General features: G+C 34.9%; 2 protein-coding genes across 2 annotated transcripts; one reads left to right on the top strand and one right to left on the bottom strand.

Moving 5' to 3' along the window:
* The first annotated feature begins 5,447 nt into the window (after positions 1-5,447).
* Positions 5,448-7,427, top strand: LOC109182293 (uncharacterized protein At3g17950). Its single transcript, XM_019332427.1, has 3 exons — positions 5,448-5,544; positions 5,707-5,853; positions 6,901-7,427. The coding sequence occupies exons 1-3, from the start codon at positions 5,533-5,535 to the stop codon at positions 7,297-7,299; spliced, it is 558 nt and encodes a 185-aa protein (XP_019187972.1). The 5' UTR covers positions 5,448-5,532; the 3' UTR covers positions 7,300-7,427.
* A 204-nt stretch (positions 7,428-7,631) lies between these two features.
* On the bottom strand, positions 7,632-10,736 carry LOC109182294 (putative E3 ubiquitin-protein ligase XBAT31). Its single transcript, XM_019332428.1, has 8 exons — positions 10,325-10,736; positions 10,166-10,225; positions 9,939-10,010; positions 9,715-9,836; positions 9,289-9,429; positions 9,099-9,206; positions 8,721-8,967; positions 7,632-8,393 (listed from the first exon to the last, which is right to left on the bottom strand). The coding sequence occupies exons 1-8, from the start codon at positions 10,502-10,504 to the stop codon at positions 7,983-7,985; spliced, it is 1,341 nt and encodes a 446-aa protein (XP_019187973.1). The 5' UTR covers positions 10,505-10,736; the 3' UTR covers positions 7,632-7,982.
* Between the last annotated feature and the right edge of the window lie 3,090 nt (positions 10,737-13,826).

Raw genomic sequence — 13,826 nt, forward strand, 5'->3', positions numbered from 1 at the left:
CAAATTATTCTCTCCTGGTTTCATTTACATGTCATGTCATGTTTATTATTGATAGTTAAACACATCCTTCTTTCTTTACTTATTTTTAACATAATTTATAATTTTATAATTCAACTATTTTGTTTGTATTTAATATTTCTTTTAATATAATTTCTAAATATCTAGATTTTATGCATTAATACAAACTTAATACAACAAATTTTTTTTTTTATACCTTCTTTATACATATAACGTTTTATATCCAACTTTTTTGCACAACTTTTTTTCCTTTTTCCATTACTCATTGGAACGGTACATAAGTTGTTGGATGGTGAAGGATGATGATACTTAAATCTGTGGAACGAAATTACAAAAAGTATTGAAATCAACCGTGTATCCTTTTTCCATTTTGTATTGTCCAAAAATGGTTAGTTTTCATTTTCCAAAAGGAAGTTTTGTATTTGTTGAATTTTTGGTATAAATTGACAAGCAACCTACGAATTTGACTTTTTGATTGAGCATTAGCTACCTATCTCTATGAGGCCAGTCCCCTACCACTTATGGCGTGTTTGGTTCATGGAATAGATCGGGAATGGAATATCGTTCCCGGGAATAGACCTATTCCATTGTTTGTTTTGTCGTTTTATTAAGGTAATAGTGTTCCCGGTAATGAGCTATTCCCTTTGCAGGGGGAATAGCCATTCCTAGGGACCCCCCCTGGTATTAGCTATTCCCAAGTATTTGGGAATAGCTTTAGTACTATAATACCGAAAATACCCTACTGCCGCTGTCTCCGCCGCTGCCGCCGCCACCACCACCACCAGCACTGTTACCACCACCGCCACCACCAGCACTGTTACCACCACCGCCACCACCACCTCCACTACCACCACCAACACCACCACATATTTTTATAAGGGTATTTATGTCTTTTGAAACATATTTCATTTTATTCCTTACACCAACCAAACACTGTAATATAATTCTTAACGTCTATTCCTTCCGCGAACCAAACAATAGAATAGAATTCATATTCTATTCCTTGTCTATTCCATTCCTTATGGAATAACATCCCTATTACCTCAAAATTCATTCTGTGAACCAAACGTGCTGTTAGTGTGCTGACAATAGGGACGCGGGAATAGTCTTTTGGCTATCGGCTGGAAGGATACCCTTAGGCAACTAAAAAATAAATAAAAACAAGTTGATATTGCCAAATCCATCATTATTGTGTGGATCGTGGTCCACATAGATATGTGAATCACTATCTAAAAACATATAAAATACATTATTCTAACAAATAAAGTATATTATTTTAACTTATAAAATACATTATCTTATTCTAGAAATTTCATTATTCTAACACATGAGATACATTATACATTATTTTGACTCATAAAATATATAATTTTATCCCAGAAATTTCATTATTTTAACACAAGGTACATTGTTCTAACTCATTAAAGACATTATCTTACCTCAAAACGTTCATTATTTTAACACATGCACGAAATAAGAAATTTTTTTAACATCAAAACGACGTGGTTTTGGACCGAGTTGTGTAGACTGAATAATTTGCTCTGCGAGATTGTATAAACCAGAAGATGAAGGATGCACTTTAAAGAAGAGTGGTAGTAGAAGCTGTAAATAAGAAAAGAAACCTTCAAATAAGCTTCTAGGAAAAATACAAAATAAGAAGAAAGAAATTGTTCATCTATGTTTTTCATTTGAAAAACATTTGAAAGTTGTTTTTCACGCATCCTCTAATTTTCATTTTTGTTTTTAAATATGTTTAGTAGTGTTTTTCACCATTGATCTAGTAAATCTAACGATTTTAAATAAATAAAATTTTATAATATTTATGAAAATGACCCCGTTCATTTCTACTTTTATATATATATATATATATATATATATATATATATAGAGGAGCGCTCACATGTGGTCATGTTGTTAGGTGTGGTCATATGGTCAATTATAGACCATTAGATTAGATAGATCTAATGATTCATATTAATCAAGATTTTTTTCAGTATTTTCGCGCACATTCTCCTACCCAGAGAACTGTAAGGGTAAACTTGTCATAAAACACCGGAATAGGGAAAATCACATTGTTGTGTGTTTTATTACACTATTGGTGCATGTTGTCAACACTGTTGGTGTATTCTGGAACCCGACCGCTATAAATGGCCATTGTAATTACCATAACACGGGAATACACCATTGGTGTGTTTCACTGTGGTGTGTTTTATTACACTATTGGTGTATGTTGTCAACACTGTTGGTGTATTCTGGAACCCGCCCGCTATAAATGGTCACTGTAATTACCATAACACCCCCACTTACTAAAACGCGCGAAAATTCTCAGAATTACCACTGCCTTTAGATTAAACTGATTCAACGACCCAGATACGACCACACGACCACACCTAATGACATGACCACATATGAGCGCTTTTCTATATATATATATATATATATATATATATATATATATATATATATATATATATATATATATATATATATATAGAGAGAGAGAGAGAGAGAGAGAGAGAGAGAGAGAGAGAGAGTGTGTTAACTCGACTAACTCGATCGAATTTAAGCACTAGGTGACCGATCACCTAGGGAGAAAATCGCCACGACCTAGGAACGTCTAGACCAATTTTTGTAAGAGTTAATACCCAAAATGGTCCCTCGACTATGCCATAATTACCAATTTGGTCCTCAACTACCATTCTTACCCAATTAAGTCCTCAACTATGTAACTTTTACTCAATTAAGTCCTCAACTATACAATTCTTACCCAATTTAGTCCTTAACTATACAATTCTTACCCAATTTAGTCCTCTGTATTAATTTGACTGTTTGTTGACTGTCAAAAGTCGGGATAAAATTATAATTTTTACAAGATTTCTCCTTCCTCTCCATTTAGCAGCGCCAAACTATGCAGCAATACACTCCGATCAGATTTCGATCGTCAAAAAATCGTTGGAAATCAAATTCATGGGCTATCCGATGCATAACCACTACTTCGATACTGACAGGTTTAGAACCCAACCGGAGCTTATTGCTACATGGTTTGGCGCTGCTAAATGAGGAAGAAGGAGAAAACTTGTAAAATTACAACTTTATTTCCACTTTTGACAGTCAACAAACAGTCAAATTGACAAAGGACTAAATTGAGTAAAAATTGTATAGTTGAGGACTTAATTGGGTAAGAATGATAGTCGAGGACCAAATTGGTAATTACGACATAGTCGAGGGACTATTTTAGGTATTAACTCTTTTTGTAATAGTGCCAATGACATAACATGGTTAATACATATAGGGCTTGTTTGATTATCAGCGGTTAGCGGTCAGCGGTAGCGGGTTGTGTTAGCATCAGATAGCGGATTGTATTAGCAGGTTTGACCAGCAGATTGTATTAGCGGTTTATAAAAAAGTGTTTAGTAAAATTAACTGTTTAGATTAGCGGTTAACATGTAAAATGACCATAAGGGTATACATTATAATTTATAATTTATAATTTATAATAATAATAATAATTAAAAAAAAAAAAGAACGAAAGAAGGGAGCAGCACAAGCTGCTCCCCTCTTGTATTCCCACTTTTCCCACCGTCCCACATCGGTGGGAAAAGTGGGAATGGAGCCTTGAGGCTCCTATTTAAGGAGCCTCAAGGCTCCACAAATTTGTTGCCCATCCCAGATGGGCAACATTGAGGAGCTGTTTTGGCTCCTCAAATTAAGGAGCCATTTCGACTCCTCAATAAGTTTTAAGTTTTTTTTTTCTTTTTTTTTTTTTTAAATATAAACAGGGGCATTTTGGGAAAAATTTAATTTTCCCCAAAACACCAACTACAAACGCTGCAAAGTGCAGCGTTTGCAAAAGTAGCGGTTTGGAGCAAACTGCTGCTCCAAACCGCTGCTAACCAAACAATTTTTTTTGGCGGTTTGACCATGTCAAACCGTCAAAAACGGCGGATCCGCCATTAACCAAACATGGTCATAATGTTTTTAAATTAGAATATTAAAAAATACCCTCTTGAATTTCCCTTCCTATTCATTAGATGCCCATAAAGTGATTGACCCACCACTCCTGAACTTTGGAAAGCTTCTTAGAATATTATTTTTAGAGAAAATTTTACTTTTGGTTATATGACTACTGAGGTGTTGTTAATTGCAGTTAAATTTCAATTTGGTACCATAACATTTCAATTTTTCTCAATTTCAGTCCATCTGGCTGAATTGCCGATAAAAAATTGCCGGAAAATTTTAAAGGGTAAAATAACGAAGGTAATTTAGTCTTTTTCTTCTCCTCTTCTCTTTCTTCTCCATTTCTTCACCAGATAGTACTGTATGTTGACCCCGGTTCTCTGTGGTAAAACTGTCATTTCCAAACTCCTCACCTGTAAATCTTTTGTTTGAGCTTCAACAAGAACTTCTCGTTATCTTCTTCTGTAACCTTCACTAGTCTCTCCAACAGATTATTCTTCTCAACCAACCCGAGCCCTTTTACGTCTACCTCTTTACATTGCCCTTCCTCTTTTGTCAAAATGCCCTCCGTATTCTAAGATACATCGGAAGTTTCTCAAAGGGAGCCCATTTAAGCACCTCTTGGCCGGAGGGACTAAAATTGAGAAAAATTGAATAGTTATGGTATTAAATTGACGATTTTAAAAATCGTGGACTGCAATTAACAATATAGTCATACGACCAAAAGTGAAATTTTCTTCTATTTTTATTAAAGAAACTCATTCTAATCACAAAATATGTGCTTATAGTTTTAATCCTAGCTGATTGCAATGTTTGAGCAACCAGCCCCAGAAAAAATTTTAACCTAACCCCTCAAAAGTCAAAAACTAGTTGCTCGGACTTCAAGTGAGTAAAACTCCCTTCATGTCTATTGATTTTATTGGAGGGAGAAGAAAAGAAAGTAATAAAAACTAGAGCAATACCGATTCCCAAAAAAAAAAAAAATAGAATAATACTACATGTACTTCCATCTTACACTCCATTTTTTTACTCCTAATGAAGTGTCCTATAATAATTGCTTTAAAAAAAAATAGGAGCACCATTTTTATTCATTCACTTAATATATACATGTGGGGAGTAATACTCCTTGGGAGTACATTTAATATTTTTTCCTAACAACTATGGCCCATATTTTTTTTAAATGAATCAAAGTGTGTCATGTACTCATATAAGTAGGAAGTAGAAAGTGAAAATACATATAATATTACTCTATTTTTTAGCATAAAAAACACCCCCAAAAAATGCAACGTGGAAATCTAACGGAGCAAAATAGCCAGGGCACTGCATACCTGACCCAAGCGCATGTGAAGCCAAACGATTATGATAATTTTTGTCCTTTTTTTTTTTTTTTTTCCAAAGAGTATCAAGTCCATCCGATCCATAAAGGAATGTATTATATATGTAAGTGCGGAGAAAATGTGATGACACTTAACTCTTTCTTCCTCTGAAGACCACTGAGGTGACACAACATATATCACTCCGTCCTCAAACTTTCAGAAGCACAAAACCTTGAAAGCTATGGCTCAACAGGTACGTAGTACTTCTTTGTCTTCTCCTTTCAAATTACATAATAATAATGTTCCTGCCAGCCTGCTTTAATTTGTTGTCTCAGCATTGGTGCTTTTCTTGATTTTGCTTTCCAAGAAAATACTGTCTTTTTTTTTTTAGTGATGTTGATGATAATGGGCGCAGGAAGATGGGTGGCCACTGGGGCTGCAGCCACTTAGCTTGAGGGTTGGGCTTGTGAGGAACAACCAAGGATCACTCTCCTTCAACACTTTGCTCACTGCCTCTCCTCCTTCATCCTCTACTCATTCTTCATCTGATCTTGATACTCAGGTAATAATTAGTGTTTTAATTTAATTTGTGTTGCTAGCTTAAATGCCATCCACAATTGGTTTTTAATTTGTTTCTGGGCATTTTAATTTGTATGTTGTGAATCTTCATTTCATTTCATGTTTGGTCAGTTTTGGGACAATCACTGATGATTTGTTCTTGAATATACTGAGTTTTTTCTTCCTTTGTTTCAAGTCTGTTTGTGCTCATAGATTCAAAGCAACTTTCAAGTTAGGAGAAATTTTAATTAAGCCACCGAAGTATATCATGTCGATTTACACTGTTTATAATCTTATATGTTTTTTTTTTTTTTTTGTTGTACTGAATATTGCAGGGATAATTGTCCCCAGCGTATTTAATGGAATCAGACATAAGGTTTTATTGAATACTACGGGGACAAATATCTCCAGAATATCCAGTACAATCACACATAGGGATATACTGAATATTGCGAGGATAAATATCCCCAAAATATCTATTACAACTAGACATACTTTTTGAATTGTACCTGGTGACTGATCAACATCTTAAAATTTTTAATATTTTAGAATTATAGTGAATATGAAGTTAATTTATTATTAGGTTAATTAAGTTGATGAATGGAGGAGGATATGGGGATGGAGAGTGGGGACTGGTGTGTATGGTGATAGATGATGCAACAATAATCGAGCTAGGGGGAATGATTCCAGTATTAATAATCCATTTCTTTTATGAATGCATCATTTCATGTTTTATTATTATTCTTATTACTTTTAAATGTTTGGCTGGGCCATGCCTTGTTGAAAGAAAGCTGAAAAGCTTACAAAGAGCTTTCACTCTTTTCACATGGCTTTGAATGATATAGTCCTTGACTTTAGCATCTCGAAATTAAATATGGTTCAATTCCTACTTAATTCTCACAATAGTATAATTATTATCATTTTAAAAAAAAAAAAAAAAAAAGAAGTTATTTGTATTGATCTAGTCGTAAATATTCACGATTTTCTATCTGTGACGTGTAACTTACTATCAAATTACATACTGAATCCTGATAAATGAATGATGTGTTAGTCCACAGGCTCTTTCTTCCATGACAAGAGCATTGCCCTTGGTAGCCTTCTGGGCATTTCAAGCATATTAGAGTTCTCAAGAAGATCAACAAGAGGGAGGGCAGCTGAGCCTCTGTCCCTGGGAAACAAAAAGGGCAAGAAATGCAAGATATGGTTGTTTTCACTGTGTTCAAAGCTCAGTACTGATGCAGTGATGACTGCTAGTATGAATGCCACCACTTCCATGGCAGGCTCTTCTCTTGCCCACTTTCTCGAAGCAGAGAGGAAGGCTTCGGCCACCATTTGCAGAGAAGCCGCCAGCGATTTAACCCCAAACCACCAGTTCATTGCAGGAAATGGTGAAGGGAATGGCCATGGAACTCTGCTTGTTTCCTGTTTATGTGGACATTTGACTCATTGAGCTTTGTAAATTTTCACTTGTATGAAGAGAGTTTGTAAACCATTGTTTTCCCTAAAAAGTCAATCTTTAGCAAAGGCCTGTAACCTGGCTCTGATACCACTAATTAGAATCAAGCGTTTTGGGTGGGATAGCTGGCTTGAAGATTTAAAACTGCTCCATACCCAAAGCCAAGAATCGAATCATTAACTTTTGGTTAAGAATAGATAAGTCTCTTCCACTCAATCACACCCCCAGGTTATGAATGCATTGTGTTTAGGAAATGCAAAAGCTGGATAAGAACTAAGAAGTCATGTGAAAACTTTGGTAGCTAAAAATCTAAAAGGTGAACCATGTAATCTCACATAATTTTCTCTTTTTTTTTGGCTGAAATTTTGATGCATATATTAGTGGGGCTTCCATTGAAGCAGTTCAAATAATACATCTCTTCAGAGGAAAAAATATAGGTGACAGATAAATAGCTAATAGGCCTTTCCATACTCATATTTTCTTGGTTGGATTTAGGCCAAATACATGTATATATATATATATTCTCTTGCTTGAGGGGCATCTTAGGATATAGATACTCCTACTTGATGCATATATCAATAGTTGAGGTTCCATTAGGATCCCGATTTGTTGAATGCATACCAGGTAGGACTGACCAGATTCCAAAAAGGCGGGGATGCAAAGGGAATAACCCGATGTTATGGCTTATTGAATCCCTCAATGCAATCGATAGTCACCTTACCTGAACTGCGGCCGCCAAGCTTAGCAAACGAGGCCAAAGGTGACAAAACCTTGAAGGTGTTGCTGCTGCTACTGCTGCCACCGCAACCATCCTCAGCTAGGTTGAATGACGTTCTTGACATTCTTGACCTAGATGGGCTCAATTCTTCTAATTTGTTTTCGGTCTTGTTCTTGGCAATGACTAGCTGAGTAATGCTGCTCCGGCAAAAGGGACATGTGGGAACTTTGTCGCACTTCTTGGTCGGATTAGGTTTGTTGTGGCAACACAAAGCTAGAGTACAATGTGCACACATTTGGTGCCCGCATTTTTGTATCTCTATAGTACACGCCTGCTCAAAGCAGATGCAGCATAGGTCCAAATCGCTGACCTGTGAAAAAAAAAAATTAAGCACAAAAACGAGGGAAACCCGCAACTAATGATGTGCACTGGGTAAACCCCGTCTTAGTGACAGGGGAAGCCCGCAGCTAGTGGTGTGCACTAAGTAAACCTCGCCTTGTAACTCTAGCCAACAAAAGACCACAAAAGGGTAAACCAGCCTAGGTTGCCCATAGCTGATCGGCTCAAACCAAGAAGGCCAACAGGCCGCTTCTGCTGAGAGTCAAACTTGTAACCTTGTGATTACTAAATCAATAGTTTGGCCAACTCGACTAAGGTTGCCCCCGAAGTACTTGTATTTTTGAAGCAAGACTTTTACCTCGAAGTCCTCATTGTCCGAATCACAATGCAAAGGTGAAGCGTAGCTTGTCTCCTTCAAAATTTTCTTTTCTCGTTCCTTATTGGCATCAATCAAGGCCTTCTCTAGTAACCCTTTTGCTTCGGCATCAAGCTCAGTGATGAGCTTCAGGGGCGAAGGCCATGTCAATGGCTCTGGAGACGAAGGATTCAGCAAAGCAGCACACGCTTCATGCTTATGCTTCAGTGCAATCATGTAAGGCAGTCTCCTGTCGAAATCCCATCCAAAAACAATTAGCTTCAATAGCAAATAGCCAAATACCAAGGACTAATCAAAAGGCATACACATCTCGAACATAATTGAGGATCTGGAACAAAGTTGTATGAACTGAGGTCTCACCCTGAGGCGTCTCTCTGAAGTCTATCTGCACCCCAAGCAAGTAATTCTCGAACACAGTCCAAGGAACCTGCCCGAGCTGCCAAATGAAGAGGCGTGCATCCTGGGTAGCTGCAAAACCTATCGTGTGAAATTCACTAATACGAAATAGCAGAATTAAAGCATAGAAATAATCATAGTTAAGTAGCAATACCCATATCCACCGGTTGAAGCACACACAAGAGCTTCGTTGCTTAGCAAAAGACGAACACATTCTGGCCTTCTGTGTCGGGCTGCTAAGTGCAGGGAGGTTGCACCACTTCCATCCCTCGTGTTGACATATCGTGCAAATCCCCTAACCAGCAAAGAATAACAAAGCTTATCACATTGCTACTTTAGATACAAAATTTTAGTATATACTCCAAGAAGCAAAGCAAAGACTAGTGTGGGCCAAACCACGCTAAAAGGCTGAATCCAATCAATCAACACATAGGCCAAACCACACTAAAGACTGAATCCATTCAATTAACTAGTCTAACCAGATCTTATAAACCACCATTTGTTTCTCTTATTTTTCAAATGTTAAGAGTCTTGAGAACCAGAAATTACAAAATAAGCAAATCTAAGATATGAAAGTCACCAGGATTGTGCCACGTGGGCAGAATGTGCAGCAGAGAGGATAGATTGCAGGCAATCAGAGTGGCCATAGTATGCAGCATAATGCAAACAGGTTCTTCCATGTAGTGAATCAAACATTAAAATCTGAACAAATGAATTAATCCATTATCAACAGATACACATCAACCAGATCACCAAAAGTATAGATCAAAGAAATGAGAGTAGGGAGCATGGAAAAGATCATACATTTGCTCCTGCCTGGAGTAGCCTTTCCACACAGGAAAGCTTTCCATGAATAGCAGCTAGCATCAATGGGGTCTGAACAAAAATTAGAAATTTTCAGTACCCAATGCACGTATGTATATACCTTAAATCCAAAACATAGTACATTCAGCAAAAATTAAAATAAAAAATGAAACTTTTAAGGTAAGAAGGGAAAATATAGAAAAACAAGATTAGGCTCTGGTCATCACCTGTTTGTGGCGATTCAAGATGTCTGGATTTAAACCCTTATCCAAAAGCATACAGAGAATCTATCCACCACCAAAAACACAAGAATGATTCATCAGAAAAACAAGAAACCCAGACTCCCAACAGAACATTAAAAACAAGAAAGATCAAGCAAGATCGACCTCGATCTGCCCATTGGCTGCTGCCACATGCAATGCAGAGAGCTTCCCATGAACAGCGGTGAACCTTAGCACACTCGGGTCCTCATCAACCATGGCCTCAACTGTTTCAAGCTCCCCATTTTGGACGGCTGTGAAGAACCCATGTTCATGGGTTTCTCTGCAGCTCAATCTCTGCCCCATCGCCGCCAAAGCCTTCAGCTCACAGCATTTAGGTGAAGTGCTGAGATGATTTCTTGACGCGCCACCCGGCAGGGCGGAGGGAGCGGCAATGGGATGGTGGTGCAGAGAGTGGATGATGGGGGGTTGGGAATGTAAAGAGGAGGAGAAAGCTGAGATTTTGAGCACTCGGAGTTTGATCCTGCCCGCCGGGAGTTTGGGCAGCTAACCGGGTACGTTTAGTGGACTTTCGGTCAATTGTCGGAGCTTTACATATCCGTATAATTTATTCCATTGCCATTTATTGGCTCACACAATAATTCTTCACATTTATTAAATTGAAAATGATACTTTTGTCTCTAAAAGGCTAAACTGATAGTTAAACTGCACATCTATCTATACTTATATATATGTATACCCTTAACTGACATGAGCAACTCAATTGGTCATAGGAGTGAAATTTAGAAACAATGACTCGTGATCGAGTCTCACTAGCGGTGGTGAGGGACTCTTTGTACCTAGTAAGCAAATTGGGTATTCAACCTTTTGGGAACAATGTATCGTATATGCTTAACTAGTCCCTTAGGTGTGCATACATATTACTTTTTGACGAACTATATGACGTCTTGTTTAGGGTTGACTTGATATTAAATTGAATGTTGTGGTTCATCTCAACTAAAAATCTAAGGTGATTGTTAGATTATACATTTATGTGTATAAATGTATGTTCATTGTTCAACAACATTAGTAATTCCCTTAATAAGTGTCCAAAGTTATTCGGTTTATAGTTCATTCAATTTTTTAGTTGTTAACCCTTAACACTTTCACATTAGATGAATAGAAATCAAATGAGTCCGACACTCCGACAAAAGATCTAATTTACACTTTAAATTTTTTTCTTATTGATTTTATCTCATTATTATAATTCTGTTACAAATTATTTATTTGAAGAGCAAAAACATCATTTTAATAAGACCTTATAAACCGAAAGTAAAGACATTAACCATTCACACTTTGAACTTATTATATTGTAGTAAGTAGATATTGTGTGAGATGTCTCAAGTAACACAAGTAATATTTTTTTTAGTTAAAATATAATATTTTACTATGCTTCAATAAAAGAAAATAATATTTTAACTAAAAAATATTAAACATCCAACTTTAGACAATATCGCACCAGACTTATTCAACTAATAATGGATGACTTAAAAGTTTCATTCTCTTCTAAATAAATTATTTTAGTTTACATGGTAAAACTTAGGATTATCCATTAGGTAATATATTTTTTCTAATGCAGTAATAATTCAAGAATAAGTCTTGTGAAATGCCCCTCAAATAAAATATATAATACTTTTTAGTTAAAATATAATATTTTGTATATTATTATCTAAAAAATATTACATATCTCATGTGAAGCGGTCTCACACAAGATTTACTCATAATTTAAAAATTAATATTTTTATTATTTTTTATATGTTTAAATTATTTTTATTTTAATGAATTTACATTCGTAATTATTTAATTAAAATATTGACTTTATGATCTTAGTCAATCAAATAAAACCTTGACTTAGCATGTATAGAGATGGATATGGAGTTTTGGACTGAATTCAGCCTAATTTTATTGACCCTTTCTAGTTTCTAGAATATTGAAAATATCGTGAAATCAATTACTTAGCAGATGAGTGGAAAATAATTAAATATCACAATTTTACTGCACATGTTAGACACATTTGGATACATAAATTCCTTATTAATAAAAGGTGGAATTAACCAATTCATCAACAATCTATATAAAAAAAAAAGAAATTGATAACTCCAATTTCCAGTTTTGTCGGACTATATCCTGAACTTCATGCCCCACACATTTGTTCTCTTCTCTCAACACGTGAGTAAACACCACACAGTCATAATTTTTAGTAAGAAATTTACAGTCCATGATTAGGGAGGAGAGTTCTCCTGCTGAGAGTTCGATCTCATTTATCACCTTAATAACAACTTCAGAATCAAGTTCAATGCAAAATTTATGAAAGTCCAATTTTTTAATTTTTTTTTTATAGGAACCAATTTTCTAATTATTAATACACCTTCTATCCCTACAAACTTGTCTTTCCATTGGGATGTCAAAAATATTGTCTCCCCTCATAAATACAATAACATTTATAGTTTTTTGTCCTAAAATACCTTTCATTTATTATGAGTAAATATAAGGATAAAAATTTACAGCTCATTTATTATCGGGAGAACATAGAAGTGTGGAACTATTTATAATTGTAGCAATTAATTTGTAAAATGTATTTTTAATTGACAATTTTTATTTTATTTTTTTTTATGTGTGCCTTTGTAACATTTATAATGCGGGTGAATTTGTTATTTCACTTATTTGTATCAAAATTTGAGATTTATTCCTAGTTGAGCAATTGTATTTATAATGTGTATTAATTTGTGATATTTATTCCTAGTGTTAAATGATTACGTAGTGTTGTATTTTGAAAAAGATTTTTTTTTTTTTTGAATGAGGAAATTGCTAACGCGATATTAAAGTATGAAAAAAAAAAAAAACATAAAGAAGTATTATTTTGTAATTTGTCATAAATATTGTGTTTTGTTTTATAATATATTTTTTATTCTGATGATTTTATTTTTTTATATTTTGTCAATAATAAAAATTTCTAACCATATTTCAAATTACTTATAATTTTTTATTCCACTCAATAAAATTCCTTACAGGCCCTGCCTTTACATCATTACATGTATTCAAAATTTCAAATATCATTATTCCATGAATATATTTCAGACCACATCTAAATTAATCTGTGGTGAATTGAAGATACTGAGTACCGAATAATATATATATCACTGTCCCATTACATGTGGCAATTTATATCGTGGACCCTGGATCAAAATGACGTGTTTTGATATTTAAATTAACAAATTCTGTAATTTTTCGTTTCTCATTTTTAACACAAAATTTAATTTATTCTAGGTACAGAATCAATACTCTCAAGGTACATCATTTGATAACACGAGACACAAAATTCACAACACAATACACATGTACATGTTATATATATATTACTTATTCCCAAATCTTATTTAGGTAGATAATATAGGTCCTATAGGCATATAATTTCATAATACAAAACATTAATTCGTAAAATAAGACACAAAATGTTGTGAGTTACAAAACTACTAATCTATTTCAGGTACAGAATTCATACGCTTAAGGTGCAGAATTGCATAACACGAGACACAAAAACGCATGACACAAGACACATACACATGTTTTATATTTACTTTACTTCATGTACAAAATCAATATTTTTAATGTACAAAATTGCATAACA

Source organism: Ipomoea nil, unplaced genomic scaffold (assembly GCF_001879475.1).
Source record: "Ipomoea nil cultivar Tokyo-kokei standard unplaced genomic scaffold, Asagao_1.1 scaffold1043, whole genome shotgun sequence".
Taxonomy (NCBI): domain Eukaryota; kingdom Viridiplantae; phylum Streptophyta; class Magnoliopsida; order Solanales; family Convolvulaceae; genus Ipomoea; species Ipomoea nil.